The 17,327-nt window shown below is 52.2% G+C and overlaps 1 protein-coding gene across 1 annotated transcript in view; it reads right to left on the bottom strand.

Annotated features, from left to right (window-relative positions):
• Nucleotides 1-2,826: 2,826 nt before the first annotated feature.
• Nucleotides 2,827-17,327, bottom strand: part of ALPK2 (alpha kinase 2) — a 98,938-nt gene continuing 84,437 nt past the window's right edge. Inside the window, exons 11-13 of the mRNA XM_039388531.1 lie at nt 4,631-4,697; nt 4,386-4,498; nt 2,827-3,380 (exon numbers count right to left, since the gene is read on the bottom strand). Coding sequence (XP_039244465.1) covers nt 3,350-3,380; nt 4,386-4,498; nt 4,631-4,697 — 211 coding nt within the window. The 3' untranslated portion in view covers nt 2,827-3,349. The remainder of the gene's footprint in view (nt 3,381-4,385; nt 4,499-4,630; nt 4,698-17,327) is intronic.

The raw sequence follows: 17,327 nt of genomic DNA, 5'->3' as shown, positions 1-17,327 counted from the left end.
GGAACTCCCCCCTCGACCCCTCCCACCCCGGGACCCCGCTCCTCTGGAGGGGGGTCCCCCCGACCGCCCCCCGGGGAAGGGGGTCCCGAGGTGGGAGAGGAAGAGGGGGGAACTCCCCCCTGCTCCCCTCCCACCCCGGGACCTCCTCCTCCGGAGGGGGGTCCCCCCACCCCCCGCCCTCCTCCCCCCTCCCCTCCCACCCCGGGACCCCTCTCCTCCGGAGGGGGGTCCCCCCGCCCTCCTCCCCCCCCATCCCCTGCCCCCCCGCCTCCCCCCGCCCCAAACGGCCCCGGCTTCGCTCCCGGCAATCCAGGGCCCTCTCTTGCCGTCCATTGCCGAGAGCGAAGCCGCGGCCTTTGCCCCCCCGCCCCCGCCCGCGGAGCCCCCCGTGTGATGTCGGGACGGGCCGGAGCCCCGGCGGTGTCGGGCGGTGCTTGGACACTGAAGGGGGGGACCCGCCGAGCGGGCCCGGCCCCGTGCAAAGGGGGATCCAGGGGGGGCGCCGGGTCCGGCCTGCGCGGCTTTATTCAAACCGGCGCCCCCAAGCCCGCGGCTGCGGGGACACGGCCCGGGGGACAGGGGGGGACAGGGGGGACAGCGAGGGACACCGGGGTGGGAAACAGAGGGGGAACTGAGAGGGAATAGATGGGAAAGAGAGGGGGAACTGAGAGGGAAGAAAAGAAGAACTGAGAGGGAACAGAAGAACTGAAAGGGAAAAGATGGGAAATCGAGGGAGAATTGAGAGGGAAAAGATGGGAAATCGAGGGGGAATTGAGAGGGAAAAGATGGGAAAGAGAGGGGGAATTGAGAGGGAAGAAAAGAAGAACTGAGAGGGAACAGAAGGAGATCTGAGAGGGAACAGAGGGGGAATTGAGAGGGAAAAGATGGGAAATAGGGGGGGAACTGAGAGGGAATAGATGGGAAATCGAGAGGGAATAGGAGATCTGAGAGGGAATAGAGGGTGAATTGAGAGGGAAAAGATGGGAAATAGAGGGGGAACTGAGAGGGAATAGAAGAAGAACTGAGAGGGAATAGATGGGAAATCGAGAGGGAATAGGAGATCTGAGAGGGAATAGAGGGTGAATTGAGAGGGAAAAGATGGGAAATCGAGGGAGAATTGAGAGGGAAAAGATGGGAAATCGAGGGAGAATTGACAGGGAATAGAAGAAGAACTGAGAGGGAAAAGATGGAGAAGTGAGAGGGGAAAGATAGGAAATCAAGGGGGAATTGAGAGGGAAAAGATGGGAAACAGGGGGAATTGAGAGGGAAAAGATGGGAAATCGAGGGGGAACTGAGAGGGAAAAAAAGAAGAACTGAGAGGGAATAGAAGGAGAACTGAGAGGGAATAGAAGAAGAACTGAGAGGGAATAGAGGGAGAAGTGAGAGGGAAAAGATGGGAAATAGGGGGGGAATTGAGAGGGAATAGAGGGAGAACTGAGAGGGAAAACAGGGGGAATCGAGGGGGAATTGAGAGGGAACAAAGGGGGAACTGAGATGGAAAAGATGAGAAATCGAGGGGCAATTAAGAGGGAATAGAGGGAGAAGTGAGAGGGAAAAGATGGGAAATCGAGGGGGAATTAAGAGGGAATAGAAGAAGAACTGAGAGGGAATAGAGGGAGAAGTGAGAGGGAAAAGATGGGAATCGAGGGGGAATTGAGAGGGAATAGAAGGAGATCTGAGAGGGAATAGAGGGAGAAGTGAGAGGGGCACTAGGGAGGGCAGAGAGGGGCGTTGGGGTTGGGCAGCGGGGAAGGGCCGGGCAGGCAGCAGGGGAGGAAGGAAGGCTGGGGCGGGGGGACAGGCCCGGAGCGGGGTGCGGGGTTCGGGTGCGGAGCGGGGCGAGGCGAGGGCAGAGGGAGGCCGGGGGAGGGAAAGGAGGAGGGGTCCGGGGGGGGTCGGGGTGTGCAGGAGAGAAGGGAGAGGGCGGAGAGGGAGCCGGGGCAGGGGGAGCGGGAAGGGTGGTGGGAGGAGAGGGAGGAAGGAGGGCTGAGGGGAGCCGGGGAGCGGAGGGGGCGCGGAGCGGTGCTGGGGGGAGAGCGGCTCGGGGGAAAAGAGGAGGAGGAAGAGGGAGGTACGGGGGAAGGAAAGGAGGGGAGGAAGGAGAGGTGAAGAGGGGTAGGGGTGGATGGCCATGGCCATCCCTGGGCCCCGCCGGGGGAGCCGGGCGCGGCTGCTGCCGCCTCCTCCGCCGAACACCTGCAAAATGGCGCCGGCGGCTCCTCACGGGGCCTTAAATTACCTCGGCCCCGCCCCGTGCACCTGTGCCTCGCGCACGCGCGCTGCGGCCTCGAGCACCACCTGTACCTCGCGCATGCGCCTTGCGGCCTCGCGCACCTGTGCCCCGCGCACGCGCGCTGCGGCCTCGCGCACCTGTACATGGCGCACGCGCGCTGCAGCCTCGCGCTGCTATGTCCCGCGCACGCGCCCTGCGGCCTCGCGATCCTCTGCTCTGCGCACGCGCACTGCGGCCTCGCGCACCTGCGCCGGCCCCGCCCCCCGAGGCCCCGCTCCCGCCTCGCTCCTCCCCCGAGGGCGGGGCTGGGCTCCCCCCCGTCTGTCCCCGTGTCCGCGCTCGGGCAGCCCCGGCAGCGCAGCCGGCCCCGGAGCGGGCACTGACCGTGCCGCGGCTCCGGCACAGCCCGCTCCCGGCTCTGCTTTCAGCAGTCCCCTCCCGCCTTCGCAACTTCGGCAATTTCCAACGGCCACTTCTTCCCCGCACTCAAGGAGGTGCAGCTCATCCCACACCTGATGCTCTCCTTCTTCTCCCCGCCCCGTATCTGCAACTCGCACCCTCCACTGGCAAACCCTCTGGTTTTAAAAACCCACTTCAAATATTTAATCTTTATTTCCAGATGAGGCAGGTCCTGCCTAGGATGCAAACAGCTACACAAGAGGAAATAGGAAAACCGGACGCTGCCCTGGGAGTCAAAGGAGGGAAAGACTGCAGACAAATACTGTCAGGAAATGCACTCTTAATAAATCTCTGCAGCTCTCCCTCCTCTGCACGGACGGGCCGCAGGGAGCACGGCCAGCTGGGCTGGGACCGGCTGCGGATGGGCAAAAAGGAATCCAGCCCTGATGCTGCCCAAAACACCCCAAAGGCTTTCCGAGTGCCAGCGATGTAATTCCCGGAAAATGAATCTCCTCTTTTATGCTGACGCTGCTGGCACTTGGGAATGCAGGCACATCGTGTTTGTGGAGCAGCACGGGCAGCCATTCTCAGGGCCCACCTCCCAGAGCTCCCACGTGCCCCCCACGTGTGTCCCACCCACCCCAAATCCCTGCCCTTCCAGCCGGAGCCGGCAGCCAGCAGCACTGGTAAAGCCGGGGCCATCTGCCCTCAGCAGCACTAAATCCTGAGCAAGAGCCCTCGGAGATGCCTGAAAATAAAAGGGGAGCGTTGGAGAAAGTTGGGCTTGGATGCAATTCGCAGTTTTTCGGGGACCCAACCAGAACCGCAGAACCCCTGGACAGCTGGAACAGGCGGGTCAGACCCGGGGTGCCCCGAAGGCAGGGATGTGGTCCTGTTCTCTTGATGTTCACTTTGGGGTATCAGTTCCTGCTGGTTTAGATTCCACAACTCCACTCAGAGTTGGAGATCTGGGGCTGTGCTTCTCTACTTCCAGCAGGTTCCATGAGGACCCAGATATTCCCATCATCCTTTTTACTTACTTTTCAGGTGAATTCTACACAAGCCAGTCCCCCATTCCCTATCCAGGCTGTGACTGCTCGTGCCCTTGTCGCCTTTGGCTCTGGCTGGGCAGGAACTGAGAGCAGGACACGGGGCAGAGTGGATCAGCTGCCCAGGAAACCTCCAGGACATGAAGCTCCTGGATTCTCATTCCAATCAACGGAACACATTCTGTCTCTAGCAGAAGCCGGGAGCCAAAGCGGATCCCACCTGGCCAGGCTGGATCCACTCGTGGAGAAAACCCCCTGCGCCTGCCAGGGGCTCTGACTCTGTTTGTCCTGCCAGCTCCTGAGCAGTGTCAGGGCCACTGGGAGGGATTCAAAACCTAAACCAACCCCAAATCCTGCAGAGGGGAAATCCATAGGAAGAAACATATTGCTGTCATAAAAAACTTCAAAATCTGTTAAAAACTCTATGACAACAATGTAATGGGATTCCCAGGGACCTTATTAGTGCTCTTGGTTCCGTTTATGTGTAGGTTTAGTCCCTCAATTAGCAGCCTGTAGAACTTATCCTGGGATTTGGAGGTTGAGCAGGGCTTCCTTTGGATTGACCTTCACTTCTGGCCCCAGTTTGTGCAAACACAACCTTGGCCAATGTGGTTAAACACGTGACCTCAGCTCTTCCCTCACAAACGTGCCCTCTTTATTCCCCGGAGGTGAACTCACATTCTGCCCCCAGGCTCTCCACTCACCCCTCAGATTGCCCCCAGAGTGTCCATCCTGTCCCCCGCAGGGCCCTGGGCACACAGGGAGGTCCCTTTGCCCACAGGGCCTTTCTGCTGCCCCTCTCCAGGGGGAAAAACAGCTGGAAAGCCAAAGGCACAAAGAGGAGAGCTGTCAGCCAGAGGCACAGAAAAGGGGAACGGCTTCGGAAAACATTTCTGCATCCTAAGGGATAATTATTCCCAGTTTCCCAGGGAGAACCCCACGAACTCACAGCCAACAAGGCCTGACAGTCCCTGCAGCCGCAGCTCAGCACACGGACAGAGAGGCAATTCCACCACCTGAAAGGGAAAAAGAAGAAGGAAATGGTGATTTATTGGTTTTAAAGTTATTTTAAGTTCTTCAAACAGAACCAAAAATGTGCTTTGGAATTTTGTTGGGGGAATAATTGGCTTGTGCCCCGCAGTCTCCGCCTGGCGGACACGGCCGGTACTGCAGCCCCTGGGAACAGCACGGGCAGCCGTTCCCAGGGCCCACTTCCCAGAGCTCCCACGTGGACATCATCTTCTTTTCTCACATTTTCAAGCCCTTTGTTGTTTAATTTATACATACAAAAGTTACATTTGTATTTTCAAATGCTATAAGTCTACATTTAGAATTTTATATACTCAAAGATTGTCTATATAATACAGTAGATACAGGGTTGTATTTTTAAATCAATTTTTTACATAAATATTATTTTTCAATATATATAAAGCTGAGAAGCACTATGGTTTTTAATATTTTCTGCACATACAAACCCCCCGTGAATTTTTAAGCATTGCTGGGCTGTAACTTCCCTTTTTTTGGGCCCCCACTCACCTGCCCCTCCACCCCATCATTGCTCTCCCAGTGCCATCGGGGTGTCCCAAACGACATCATCACCTCCCAGACTCCAACCCCCTCCCTTTTTACTCACCCCCAGAGAAGGCACAGAACGAGTCAAACTGCCCTGGACAGCAGGACAGTGCTTTAATAAAGCCATTCACTCCATTCCCAGTTCCAGCCCTGATCCAGTCTGGGGATTGCCCCATTCCCAGTTCCGACCCCGGTCCCTGCTCACTTTCACAGTACAGCTTTAAACTGTGGTTGGATTTAATACACTGGGGGGAAAGGGTTTGTTTATGGACAAGTCAATTTTTCCATTTATTTTCTGCAGAGCAATGAAAGGAAATGCAGCTTGTTTTCTGACAGCAAACACTCATTGTCACAAAATGAAGTTGCAATGAAATTAATCAACTTAATGAAATGCTTAACAAAGAATTATGGAAGCTACAGTATTTTATACTTCAGATGTCTTTTTTTGTCTGACTGAAGCTTTGTTTGGTTCTGTTACTGGCTGTGATCAGTGTAAATGTCTAACTAAACAAAAACAAGCACAAATCCACGAAAAAACCAACCCAACCTGCCTCTGTCCTGCAGAGTGCAAAGCAGTGTAATGCTGAAATGCAGGCTTAGCCAGCTCTCTTTACAACAAAGGTTTAAAACCACAAATCCTTGCTCCTTAGACCCCTCTACCCTGCTTGCTCCCCCTGTGCATCCAGCCCAGGGGTCTTTTCAAACACCTCAGGACACGGATCCCAAAGATAAATAACCTCCTGATGATTACCATTGATTATTCTCCCCATTTTTGATTCAGGGCCTCATGCAAACTTAATTTATTCTTGCCCAAATGCATCTGCTGTTTTCACCCAACATTTCCTGCCACTTGCTGTGGATGTTTCATTAACTTGACAGATTAGTCTCCAAGTTTAAAGTGCACTATAACATAAACTTAGGATATATTCATTACAAATACACTCTGTTCTGATTTTATTATTTGACTCTTTGCTAATGTAGCGTGCTGGAAATGACAGATGTTTCACCCGGCCTCTGGGTTATTTCCAAAAACATTGTGGCAAATTATTAAAACACTTACAAAAATGAAAATGCGTTTGAAAAAATAAAATAAGATACATGAAACTGAAGGTGGTTGCACTGTCATACACTACTGCTGGGGAATTATCAAAGGGAGGAAAAGGCACTGCAAGTGAAAAGTAAAAACCTTGCATTCATGAGGCTGAGATCTAAGAGGAAGGGAATAGCCCCCTCAGCAGGAGCTGGATTTTCCTGTGGCCGAGTCCAGCTCCAGCAGGATATGATTCCATGACCTGAGCACGGAGAGACTGACCTGGAGTGCTGAGTGTGCTCAGCCCTGTGTCTGTGATGCACATGCACACCCTTGCAATGACACAGCCCAGGGAGCTCTAACCATGCCTCACACGGTGCCAGCCAAGGCCCAGCACAGACAGGACCACGACATTTGTCCTCTGCTTTCCAGTCTTTCACCCTCTGGCCTTGCTGGCTGAAGCTGACACTGCTGCAACTGCACAAGCTACAACCACAACTTCAGTTGTGGGCAGAAACAGCTGGGAGAGGCCCGGGGCTGCTGCTTGGTCTGCTAATTTGGACTAATTAGTCATTCCACTCTGTCGCTTTTCCAGGCTCCCTGTGCACTGCCGTGTCTGTGGATACACGTCTGTGCCACGGGAGCTTTCTGGGTGGGCCTCAGGGCTCTCCCCCAAGCTGTGGTAAACTCAATTTTCATGTTACAGACCTCTATCACTGCTGGATTAGCTAAAGGACACGACCTCTCTGTGAAATCAGTTTTCAAACAAAAGGTAAACTTTATTATCTGTTACCTTCAGTGCAAGGTTCAGAGATGGACACTGGATCAATACTTGGCAAACATCAGTCGCATGCCATGGGCAGATGGCTCTTTGCTGCACCTCTACGTGTGCTCCTGCAGAACAGCCCTTCAGTTTTAAGGGGTTCTTTACTCAGAACACAACCACAAAATAACCCCTAAGTGCTTCAAAGTGGGGTAACACTGTGTGCAAGTCTGGGACTTCCCTTCCTCTGCAGCCCAACTAGAGTTCAGGGAATTGAGAGCTCCCTGTTCCCACAACTGACAGCATTTTCCCCACCATCCCAGGAATTTCCTTTGCTCCTGTGAACAACAGCCTTTAAGAAAAGTGTGAAGTTTGAAACAGTTCCTCTTCCTCACTAAGCTTGCAGCTGATTCACTGTCTCTGGTTATATAATATTAATGTGCTCACACCTTCCAGCAATGGCTGGTTACAACAGGCACATTTTGGACTCATCATTTCCCAGCTGTGCTCCTGGGTGCAAGAAAAAAAAAAAAAAGAAAAAGAAAAAAGGAAAAATAGGAGCGTGCAGTCCAAATTATTAATTTTTCCCCCTTTTATAAAGGACTTTGATAGTGAGGCAGGAAACACCTCCCTATCACTTCTTTTTACCTTTGGTTTGCAACAGCAACACTGAGCCTAACACGAGACTTTGCCCATCAGCCACTAATTGCAGGGAGAACAAATGCCCAGGACAAAGGCAGGGGTGTTACATGCTAGGGAAGCAGAAACAGCCCAGATGTGCCAGATGCTCCTGGCCCACACGTGGCAGTGGCTCTGTGCCAGGAGCACACGGAGCAAAGGCCCTGGACACGACTCCAGCCTGGCAGGCTCCTGGCACAGCAAAGGACAGGTAAGGATTCCAGGCCGTGTGGCACTGGTGCCACCAATCCTCAATTAAAAGTGGACTTTCTGTCCCACTAGCACTTAGGAATGTCCCAGCAGCATTTAGGGGTTGTGAAACACGCTGTGTCTCGCTACACCAACCACTTGGTTTCACGCCTGGCCCCAGAGTGCTGCTCATCGGCCTGGGTAAAACAGAGCCCTGGCCCACAGCCACAGAGGCCTGATAAAAACCATTAATGTTTAACATGCCCAGGTTCATGGATGTGAAACAGCTCCAACATGCCACCCATGAGCACACCGTGCCCTCATTCACCAGCCACAGAGGGACTGCAGGAGCTTTCCCAGCAGGAGACACGTTTCACCCCCCACACGTGTGTTCTGCCCACCCCTGCACTGCAGCCAGCACAGCCAGGGCAGCCTGGGGGCAAACCTCCCTCACCCAGGGCCCAGGAGCAGCTCCATGTGTGCCACCCCAACAGGGACAGAGCAGCTCCCGGAGCCCCCCCTGCGGAACCCGCTGGGAGCTGCCCCAGGGCACAGCCCCGTGCCAGGGCACAGAGCAGGCCAGAGACAGTCCTGGGGTCCCAGGGCACAGAGCAGGCCAGGGACAGTCCTGGGGTCCCAGGGCACAGAGCAGGCCAGGGGACAGTCCTGGGGTCCCAGGGCACAGAGCAGGCCAGGGACAGTCCTGGGGTCCCAGGGCACAGAGCAGGCCAGGGACAGCCCCGTGCCAGGGCACAGAGCAGGCCAGGGACAGTCCTGGGGTCCCAGGGCACAGAGCAGGCCAGGGGACAGTCCTGGGGTCCCAGGGCACAGAGCAGGCCAGGGACAGCCCTGGGGTCCCAGGGCACAGAGCAGGCCAGGGGACAGTCCTGGGGTCCCAGGGCACAGAGCAGGCCAGGGACAGCCCTGGGGTCCCAGGGCACAGAGCAGGCCAGGGACAGCCCCGTGCCAGGGCACAGAGCAGGCCAGGGGACAGTCCTGGGGTCCCAGGGCACAGAGCAGGCCAGGGACAGCCCTGGGGTCCCAGGGCACAGAGCAGGCCAGGGGACAGTCCTGGGTCACCACCCATGGCACAGCACAGCGGGGGAGGCTCGAGCTCCCAGCCAGGGCTCGTTCCCAGTGCCCAGCTCCAGAACAGCCCGTCCTGCCCTGGAGTCCCACACGCAGCTGTGGCTCCAGCAGCCCCTGCCAAAAGCAGCTCCGTGGCCCAGGCAGGGGGACAACAACCTCCTGTAAGTTGGAAAAACATCAGCTGATACCTGGAGGAAATGACCCACTTCCCACTGGGCATAAAGATTCAGATTTGTATAGGTGGTGTTTTGTTTTTTCCAGCCATAATAAACTTCTGAGGAAGAAACCCAAGTTTTCAGGAGTATTCTAGGAACAGCAGGTGAGTTCTAAATTTCATTTCATACAGAATTAATCCTGCAAGCATTAATTAAAACTTGGGGGTTTTCTTGGTAATTGGAGAGAATAATCTCTGAATCCCTGAGTAAGCCTTGAAAGTAAATAATGTTGAACTGACTGCAAATTGCATAGTTTAAGAGTCTTCACTTGGACATGAAATGAACTAATTTTCTCTTGATTGTTATATGAACACCAGCCTATCTTCTATTTAATAAAAATAAAAATTAATTCACCAAGATTACTAAAACAAGAATTGCACGTGTTGAATTGATTTCCAATACAACAGAAAAATACCCAGAGGTCGGGAAGTGTTGCTTTATTTTAGTGGCAGTAGAAAGTTTTAGCTTTTAAAATAAAAATGCCCCCAAACAGCAGCAAGCTGATACCAATGATTCAGCAAAAGGAGGGTGTTGTACTGCATTACAGGGCTCTGGGGTTGCTGTGACATGTAACCCTTGGAGGGACTGTCACAGACTGACACAGCAGGTACCTTGGTCCAGAGAAAACCACTGAAACACCTTGCAGTATCTCCAAATAAATATCGACACATAGATCTATAAAGTAGGCAAAGCAAACAAAAGTTTCCTCCCTTCTCCCTCCCTATGGGTTTCTTCTCTTTAAAAAAAGGCTACTTTTCATGGGTGGATCTCTTTTCTCCATTATTAAAAACAAAACAAAACAAAGCAAAACAAGCAAACAAAAAAGAAATAAAAAAACCCAAAAAAAACAACAAAAAAAAGAGAATTAGTTTGACCAGCAAAGTCCACACCCTGTTTCCCTCCACTGAAGCTGCAGATGCTGTGGATTCATACAGCCTAGACCTTCTAAATTGCTGGGACACAAACACCTTAAGAGTCCACCAACAGACTTTGGGATTCCACGTCAGCAAAGTCTTTTTGGGAGCTCTGTGCCACGTTGCTCAGTCAGCACACTGCAAACCCACGCATTTGCAAGAGCTGAGTTTGAAAAAGCCCCAGAACACAAAACAGGCACAAGTGCACAGGGCCCAGACACTGTCCCACTTGCTCAGGCCATCCAGAGGCTGAAACACGAAGCCACCTCTGATTCATTAACCACACCTCCTTTAATTTCTGTTTTTCTATTCCTAATCTACCTTCAGAGAGCATGAAGGTGAGGGCAGGCAGTTTTCTGGCAATTTCTTCCTGATCCAGCACATTATCCACAGATAACCATTTTATAAAGTTCATCAAATCCAATACACGCCAAGTGACACCTATTTTAATTGCCAACTACATGAACCTCAGAGTCATCCCATTACAACCAAAAATTAGAAGTCCACTTACTTGTCAGTTTGAAGTTTCTCCAGCCAAGTCCAGAAGAGCAGTTGCAGGAACTCCAGAACTGTTGCTATGCAGCAAATTTAATATCCAGGGCAATGGGTAAGCTTGTCCAACTCAGCAGAGCCAGTTCTGAAGACCTCACCACCCAGAGACCCACTTTAGACTGAAAAACTGTTAGAAAAGGCCCTGAGTCACCCTCACAGCTGATCTTAATTAAGGCCTGTTACCTTCCAAGGGGGCCTGAACACCTGTGAAACTCTCAGTCCTGTTTCTACAGCCTGCAGATTAATAATTCCTCTTTCTGTGCTTTTGATAAATAAACTCCTCTCTCTCAGCAATCATAAATCCCAAATTGAGAGGCTCCAATCGAGGAAGTATGGAAAAATAAAAAAATAACAACCCTCTATTAAAGGGCATCTGTGTATTGGCAGAACGACAAAAGAACACAAAAAACCCAACTCAACAATAATCCTGTCCCCAGAAGTCCCCTTCGAAAAGGAAACAATTCGATCCTTCCCGTCCCCGGGTGCAATTCCAATAATTTTTGGCAGAGGGCGACACTGGGCTCTGGAGGAGCAGAGCCTGCAGTGCTCGGGGTGGGTCAGCAGGAGGTGCTGTTGGACCCCAGGGGGAGCAGAGCCTGCAACTGCTCTGTCTTGTCAGCAGGAGGTGCTGTTGGATCACTGGAAAAGCAGAGCCTGCAGTGCTCAGGGTTGGTCAGCAGGAGGTGCTGTTGGATCACTGGAAAAGCAGAGCCTGCAGTGCTCAGGGTTGGTCAGCAGGAGGTGCTGTTGGATCACTGGAAAAGCAGAGCCTGCAGTGCTCAGGGTTGGTCAGCAGGAGGTGCTGTTGGATCACTGGAAAAGCAGAGCCTGCAGTGCTCGGGGTTGTCAGCAGGAGGTGCTGTTGGATTACGAATGGCACAGAGCCCGCAGTTGGTCTGTGTTGGTCACTGTTGGAGGCACTGTTGGATCACTGAAGGAGCAGAGCCTGCAGTTGGTCTGTGTTGGTCACTGTTGGAGGCACTGTTGGATCACTGAAGGAGCAGAGCCTGCAGTTGGTCTGTGTTGGTCACTGTTGGAGGCACTGTTGGATCACTGGAAAAGCAGAACCTGCAGTTGGTCTGTGTTGGTCACTGTTGGATCACTGTTGGAGGCACTGCTGGCTCACTAGAAAAGCAGAGCCTGCAGTTGGTCTGGGTTGGTCACTGTTGGGTCACTCTTAGATCACTGTTGGGTCATTGGAGGAGCAGAGCCTGCAGTTGGTCTGTGTTGGTCACGGATCACTGGAGGAGCAGAGCCTGCAGTGCTTGGTGTTGGTCACTGTTAGATCACTGTTGGATCACTGTTGGATCACTGATGGATCACTGATGGCACAGAGCCTGCAGTTGGTCTGGGTTGGTCACTGATGGATCACTGATGGCACAGAGCCTGCAGTTGGTCTGGGTTGGTCACTGATGGATCACTGATGGCACAGAGCCTGCAGTTGGTCTGGGTTGGTCACTGTTGGAGGCACTGCTGGCTCACTAGAAAAGCAGAGCCTGCAGTTGGTCTGTGCTGTCAGCAGGAGGCACTGTTGGATCGCTGTTGGGGGCACTGTTGGCTCACTGGAGGAGCAGAGCCTGCAGTGCTGGGGTTGGGAGAAAACTCATGCCCGCTGCCCCCCAGACCCCAGCCCCAGAGAGGGCCATCAGCCTGGCACGCAGTTCTGCCAGCCAGCTCTTTTGTGTAGGTCAATCACCCAAGGCAAAAACTGCCCTCCCCCATCCAACATCTTTCTTTTACAGTGGGGCAGGGGAAAGGAAATTCCTATTTGGTGTTTTTATAAAAAGTAAACCTATAACACCACCCAAATCATTCTGTGTGTGTGAGAGCCCACCTGAGTCCCTGTGCCAGGGGGAGCTGGCAGGCACGTCCCGAGGCATGGGAATGCAGCTCGGGAATGCAGCCGAGCCATCCACAAAGAACCACCCACTGCGGGTGCTGCAGCGGGACAAGGGGCCCGAGTCTCCACCCTGCCCCAAACTCAGCCTCAGTGCTGGGGCTGGGCTCGCCAGTGCCCCCAGAATGGGCATGTCAGGAGCTGCTGCCCAGGGCGGGTGGCAGGGACAAGGACAGGGAGCGGGTCCCTCAGCAGTGCCACCCTCAGCCCTGGGCACGGACCACATGGACCGCGAGGGTCCCCCAGCAGTGCCACCCTCAGCCCCAGGCACTGGGGACAGACAGAATTCAGGTCACTGAAGTCTCTTCAAGTTCTGAGACGAGGATTTAAAGCAGCTTTTCACTTGCAAATGCAAGAACGGAATGAAGTTGCTTATCCTCGTGTGCATCCGACCCCCACGCTGTGCCCTGTCCCATGGTTCAGGTGCAGCTCAGGGGGCACTAATGGGGCTGGGGGTGCTGCCCTCAAACCCACTCCAGGGCATCCACTGCATCCCAGTGTGCCCACCGTGCCTGCACAGGGAGCAGCTCCCTGGGGGACTGCTAAGGACAAGTTTTATCTGTCAGCCTTCTGCTTACATCAAAATTGCCTAAATTCTGCCCAGCGCCGTTTCGCTGGGAAGCAGCAATGTCACGGATGGTGCAGTGTCAGTCAGACCTCACTCCCTCCATCTGAAGATAATCCCCAGCCTGGATTCTCCGTGTGGGATGTGTCAGAGGGTGAACTGTTACGGGAAACGCCAGGATGGTCCAGGACTGATGTAATGAGCTCAATGATTGGGAAATGCAAATCGATTTTGTTTGCTGAGCCCCACAGAAATCAGAAGAGATCATGGCTTCCAGGTTAAAGACCTTTGCTCTACTTTCTGCTGCTCTGAGTTAATCTTTCTCCATCCAGCAGTCGGAGTGACCAGCACAGATAATCTTTAACCACTGGCCATCGACTGACAAGGGTCAGAGCGCTCCCCCGAGGGGATGTGAGCTGGCCCAGCACTTGTACCCCTCGCCTGTGCCCAGGAGATTGTGGTACAGCACTGGGAAATGTGCTCCTTGAATGCTGCAGCAACCTGGGGTAAACTGATAAACACCAGCTTCTTCCACTCCCCTGTCCCCACTGACCCTACATGCACACCAGGATCCTCCTCTGTGTCATTTTGCTTTACACATAAAGTTCAGGCTATTTTGATTTTAGTGTAGGGGGAAGAAAAGAATGAGAAGTGATTCGGGTCCTGTAACAGAACCCTGACCTGGGAGTCTTAGCTTGCACTGACTGGTGAAACTGCCTGTGGAAATCTGAATAAATGCCATAACTGGGGGGTGACAGCCCTTCAGAGAGGCTCTCTAAATGGGCTTTGTTGAACATGCAATGTATTCATGGCCAGAATTAACCAGCTCCAAAGGAGGTTCATTCTGTACCACTCCCAAATCTGTGCAGGTCCCTATCACCTGGAGACAAGAGTAAAACAATTCTCCTCGTGGAGCAGTGAGATGCTCATGCACAAAATATTTCTAACCGAAGAATTTCATAATTAAGGTTTTGCAGAGCCAAACCATAGCTCCTTCCTGTTTGTTAGATCTTCCCAGTGTGAAAAACCTCCTAACACAGCCCGATTTTTGCCCCTGTGGTGAGTTATTCCTTCAGTTTTGGAGCTGATCTTTCACTGTTTCCACACAGAAGAGACATCGTCCCTCAGATTTCTATTTAACTCATCATATCCTCCACCTTTTGCATAAGAAAAATGAGAGGAAAGAACTTCTGTATGGATTAAATTTTGTCTATTGACACCTTACTCAGCAGGAGCTCTGCACATGAAATGGAATCCAAGAATAATTTAGGCTGGAAGAGAGTTTTGGCTGTCACAGGACTCGGTCCTCTGCTCTGAGCAGCGCCAGCTTCAAAGTTAGACTGAACTTAAAGTTCCATGGTTTTGCTGGTGGTTGTTTCTACACATTTCCAAGGCAGGAATCTGGCTCTGGGGTGCATGGGACACGTTGCATTATCTGTCCCTGTGTCACCTTCAGCAACATTTAAACAAACCTTTTCTTTTTCCAGGAATTTCCAAATCCTTTGGCATTTAATGTCAAAGAACTGGGCCCAAGGCAATCTGCAGCAGTGCTGGATGTTGCAATGCAGGTCCAGCCCCTCCCCAGGCTCTGTGTGTAGTGGCCAGTGCTTCACCTACAACTGCAGAGCCCCATTTTGAGGAAACCTGGGGTTTTTTTCCAGAAACACAACCCCAGAAATATCAAGTAAGTGGTGTTTCCTCTGTGATTAAAAGTATCACATTTTAGTGTTCCTGTGCTGGTTTTGGACAACATGTGGTGTTTCGGGTTTGGTTTGGGGTTTTGGGTTTTTTTAATTTGAGGTCTTTTGCCCTCTTTCCTGATTAATTGTACAGGTAACTTTTAGATACATATTTTTCTACTATTAGGGCAGACTCCAAGTTAGTATGACTACTACTGCTACTCCTCCTCCTCCCCATAAACCTGTCATCTTTACACATCCCAAAAGAGGGACATTCCACCCCAACCCACGCCAGCTGAAAGCAGCCCCTGCTCACGGAGGGGTTTCTGAGTACACCAAAGGCACAGGGTCACACCAAGCCCAGCTGTGGGGACTCACACCATGCTGCTGGGTGGACACATCCAGCCAAAATCAGTAAAGTGGCCTGGTTCCTCTCTTTTGTGAGGTATTATATTGAAAACTTTACTTCTTAAACCCCCACACTTACTTCAGAAAAAAGATTGGCACTGTGACCTGAGGAACCCATCAAATCAGTCTCGCCGGCAGAAGTAAGCAATTAATATGCAGCCAGAGTAAGCACTCTTCATCTCAGCAAAACAGGCAACTGAACCCCCTGTATTTTGCATTTTTCCCTCCCCACATGTGCTCTCTGTGAAAGAACAGAGAAAATCGAGGTCTCAGAGCTTTTTTTCCCTGCCTTAGTCTGACTAAAGGTGACTGGCTCAGCACAGCAAGGGCCATCTCCCTCCCCCAGATCAATATTTTAATATGGCTTATCAGAGCAAGAATGGGTTGTTTATTTAAGACCTCAGGATCCCATAAAGGGAGAGGGAAAGTTGTCACTGGACCCAGAGGCTTGCAACAGCTGACCACTGCTGGGAACTCGGGAAAGAAAACCAAGACCCCAATGATCCCAATACGCTGACAGTCAGCAAAATGTCCTGCAAGAGAACCCCCGTTTTGCCAAGCCCTGTCAGCACTCCAGAGGATCCTTTGGCAGTTGTCTCTCATGGTAAGTGCCTTCTTGTGCTCCACTTGTGTGAGGAAAAGGAAATGCTAAAAGATATGAACCAACTAAACCAGTGCAGGTGGATTTGAACACCAAGCGTTTCAGCACAGCAAAATACCTGCATGTGCCCGAGGCCCACCTGGGTAATTTAACAGGATGCAGTGTCTTGGACCCAGAGATCTCTGCCTGCACTCATTAGGGCAGCATAAGGCACCCCAAGTGTTTATTGTTTAAAAAAAGGGGTGCTGGGGAAGCTGACAGACTTCCCAGGGAAACAGGAATGCTTCAGGTCCGGACATACGGGAAGGACAGGTTCTGTGATCCACCTCAAAAAACCCTCTTGAAAAGCCTCTTGTTCTTCATAATGATCCTCTCAATTGAAACATTCTCATAATGTTCTTTACACAGATGTCCAGCAAAAGAAAAGCAAAAGAAGGGATTATTTTTCTCTGACGACTACACTTTACTTTCTCCCTGCACTGACCTGTAACTTTCCCATGGCTTTGGGGTTTTTCTTCCCTTGCAGTACTGAAAACTAGTGGCCATTTCTCTTTCTTCCATTACCTCTTGTCTTGGAAATATTCATGTTGAATTGCTGGAAGCTTCCATGTAGCTGTGGGACTATAAACTGCCTGCTTGCAGCTGCCCCAGCTGCCTGGCTTTCTCCTGCCATACACATTCTGCAGCCTAGAGCCCTTCCACCAGGCTCTCCTGCTCTGCCCAGGATTGCCAGGCTTTTCCTCAGAGAGCTTCATTAGAATAAAATCCTGTCTGACCTTCCCTCTCTGCTGCAGAGAGAAAGCTGAGTAAAATGTGCATGAGGAAAGAGGGAAAAACACTAATACTGAGATAAATTAGAAAGCTGGGTACAGCACCTCCATCCTCCTGGCATTCAGTTCTCACTCCCAGCAGCTACAGCACAGGCACAGTTACCAAAAACAGCCCCACGGGCCTCAGGGCTGCAGCTGCCCCCTGAGAGAGTGTTCTGGACATGTCCAGGTGTTTGCCCTCATTAACTGCAAAGACTTGGTGCCATGTGATGCTCAGGGTGTGCTCCAACGCCTCTCCTCCTTCCAGAGACATCTCCTTCATAGCTGGGATGGTACTGGAGCCTGAGCTGTGGATCTGCACATCTGCCTGTCCTCTGTGTGTGCAAACACTCAGCTCTGTCCCACTGCAGCATCACAGACTCCAAGCACAGACACATCAGCAGAACAGGACAATCTCTTAGAGGAGGGTCAGCCCTACCCAAGCACTTCTAGGCTTGTTTCCGTGGCAGGGATGGCAATGCCAGCACTGCTGGAATAACCATGTTTGAGAAACCAAACAGTCTGGCCTGGTAACCAGGCACTGAAGGGCCATTTCTCTGCTGTTCTGTTCACCAGCCCAGGGCACTCAGGACCCAGCTCACCCTGCCAGCTCATGGCACTGAGTTATCACAAACCCTTCCCTGAGGTTTGATTAGGCATAAATCAGGAGTTAAACTGATCCAGA

Source organism: Pipra filicauda, unplaced genomic scaffold (assembly GCF_003945595.2).
Source record: "Pipra filicauda isolate LSUMZ 115617 unplaced genomic scaffold, ASM394559v2 scaffold661_size620017_pilon, whole genome shotgun sequence".
NCBI classification, from domain to species: domain Eukaryota; kingdom Metazoa; phylum Chordata; class Aves; order Passeriformes; family Pipridae; genus Pipra; species Pipra filicauda.
Note: the sequence above shows the minus strand (reverse complement) of the source record. Positions and strands in the feature narration are given on the sequence as shown.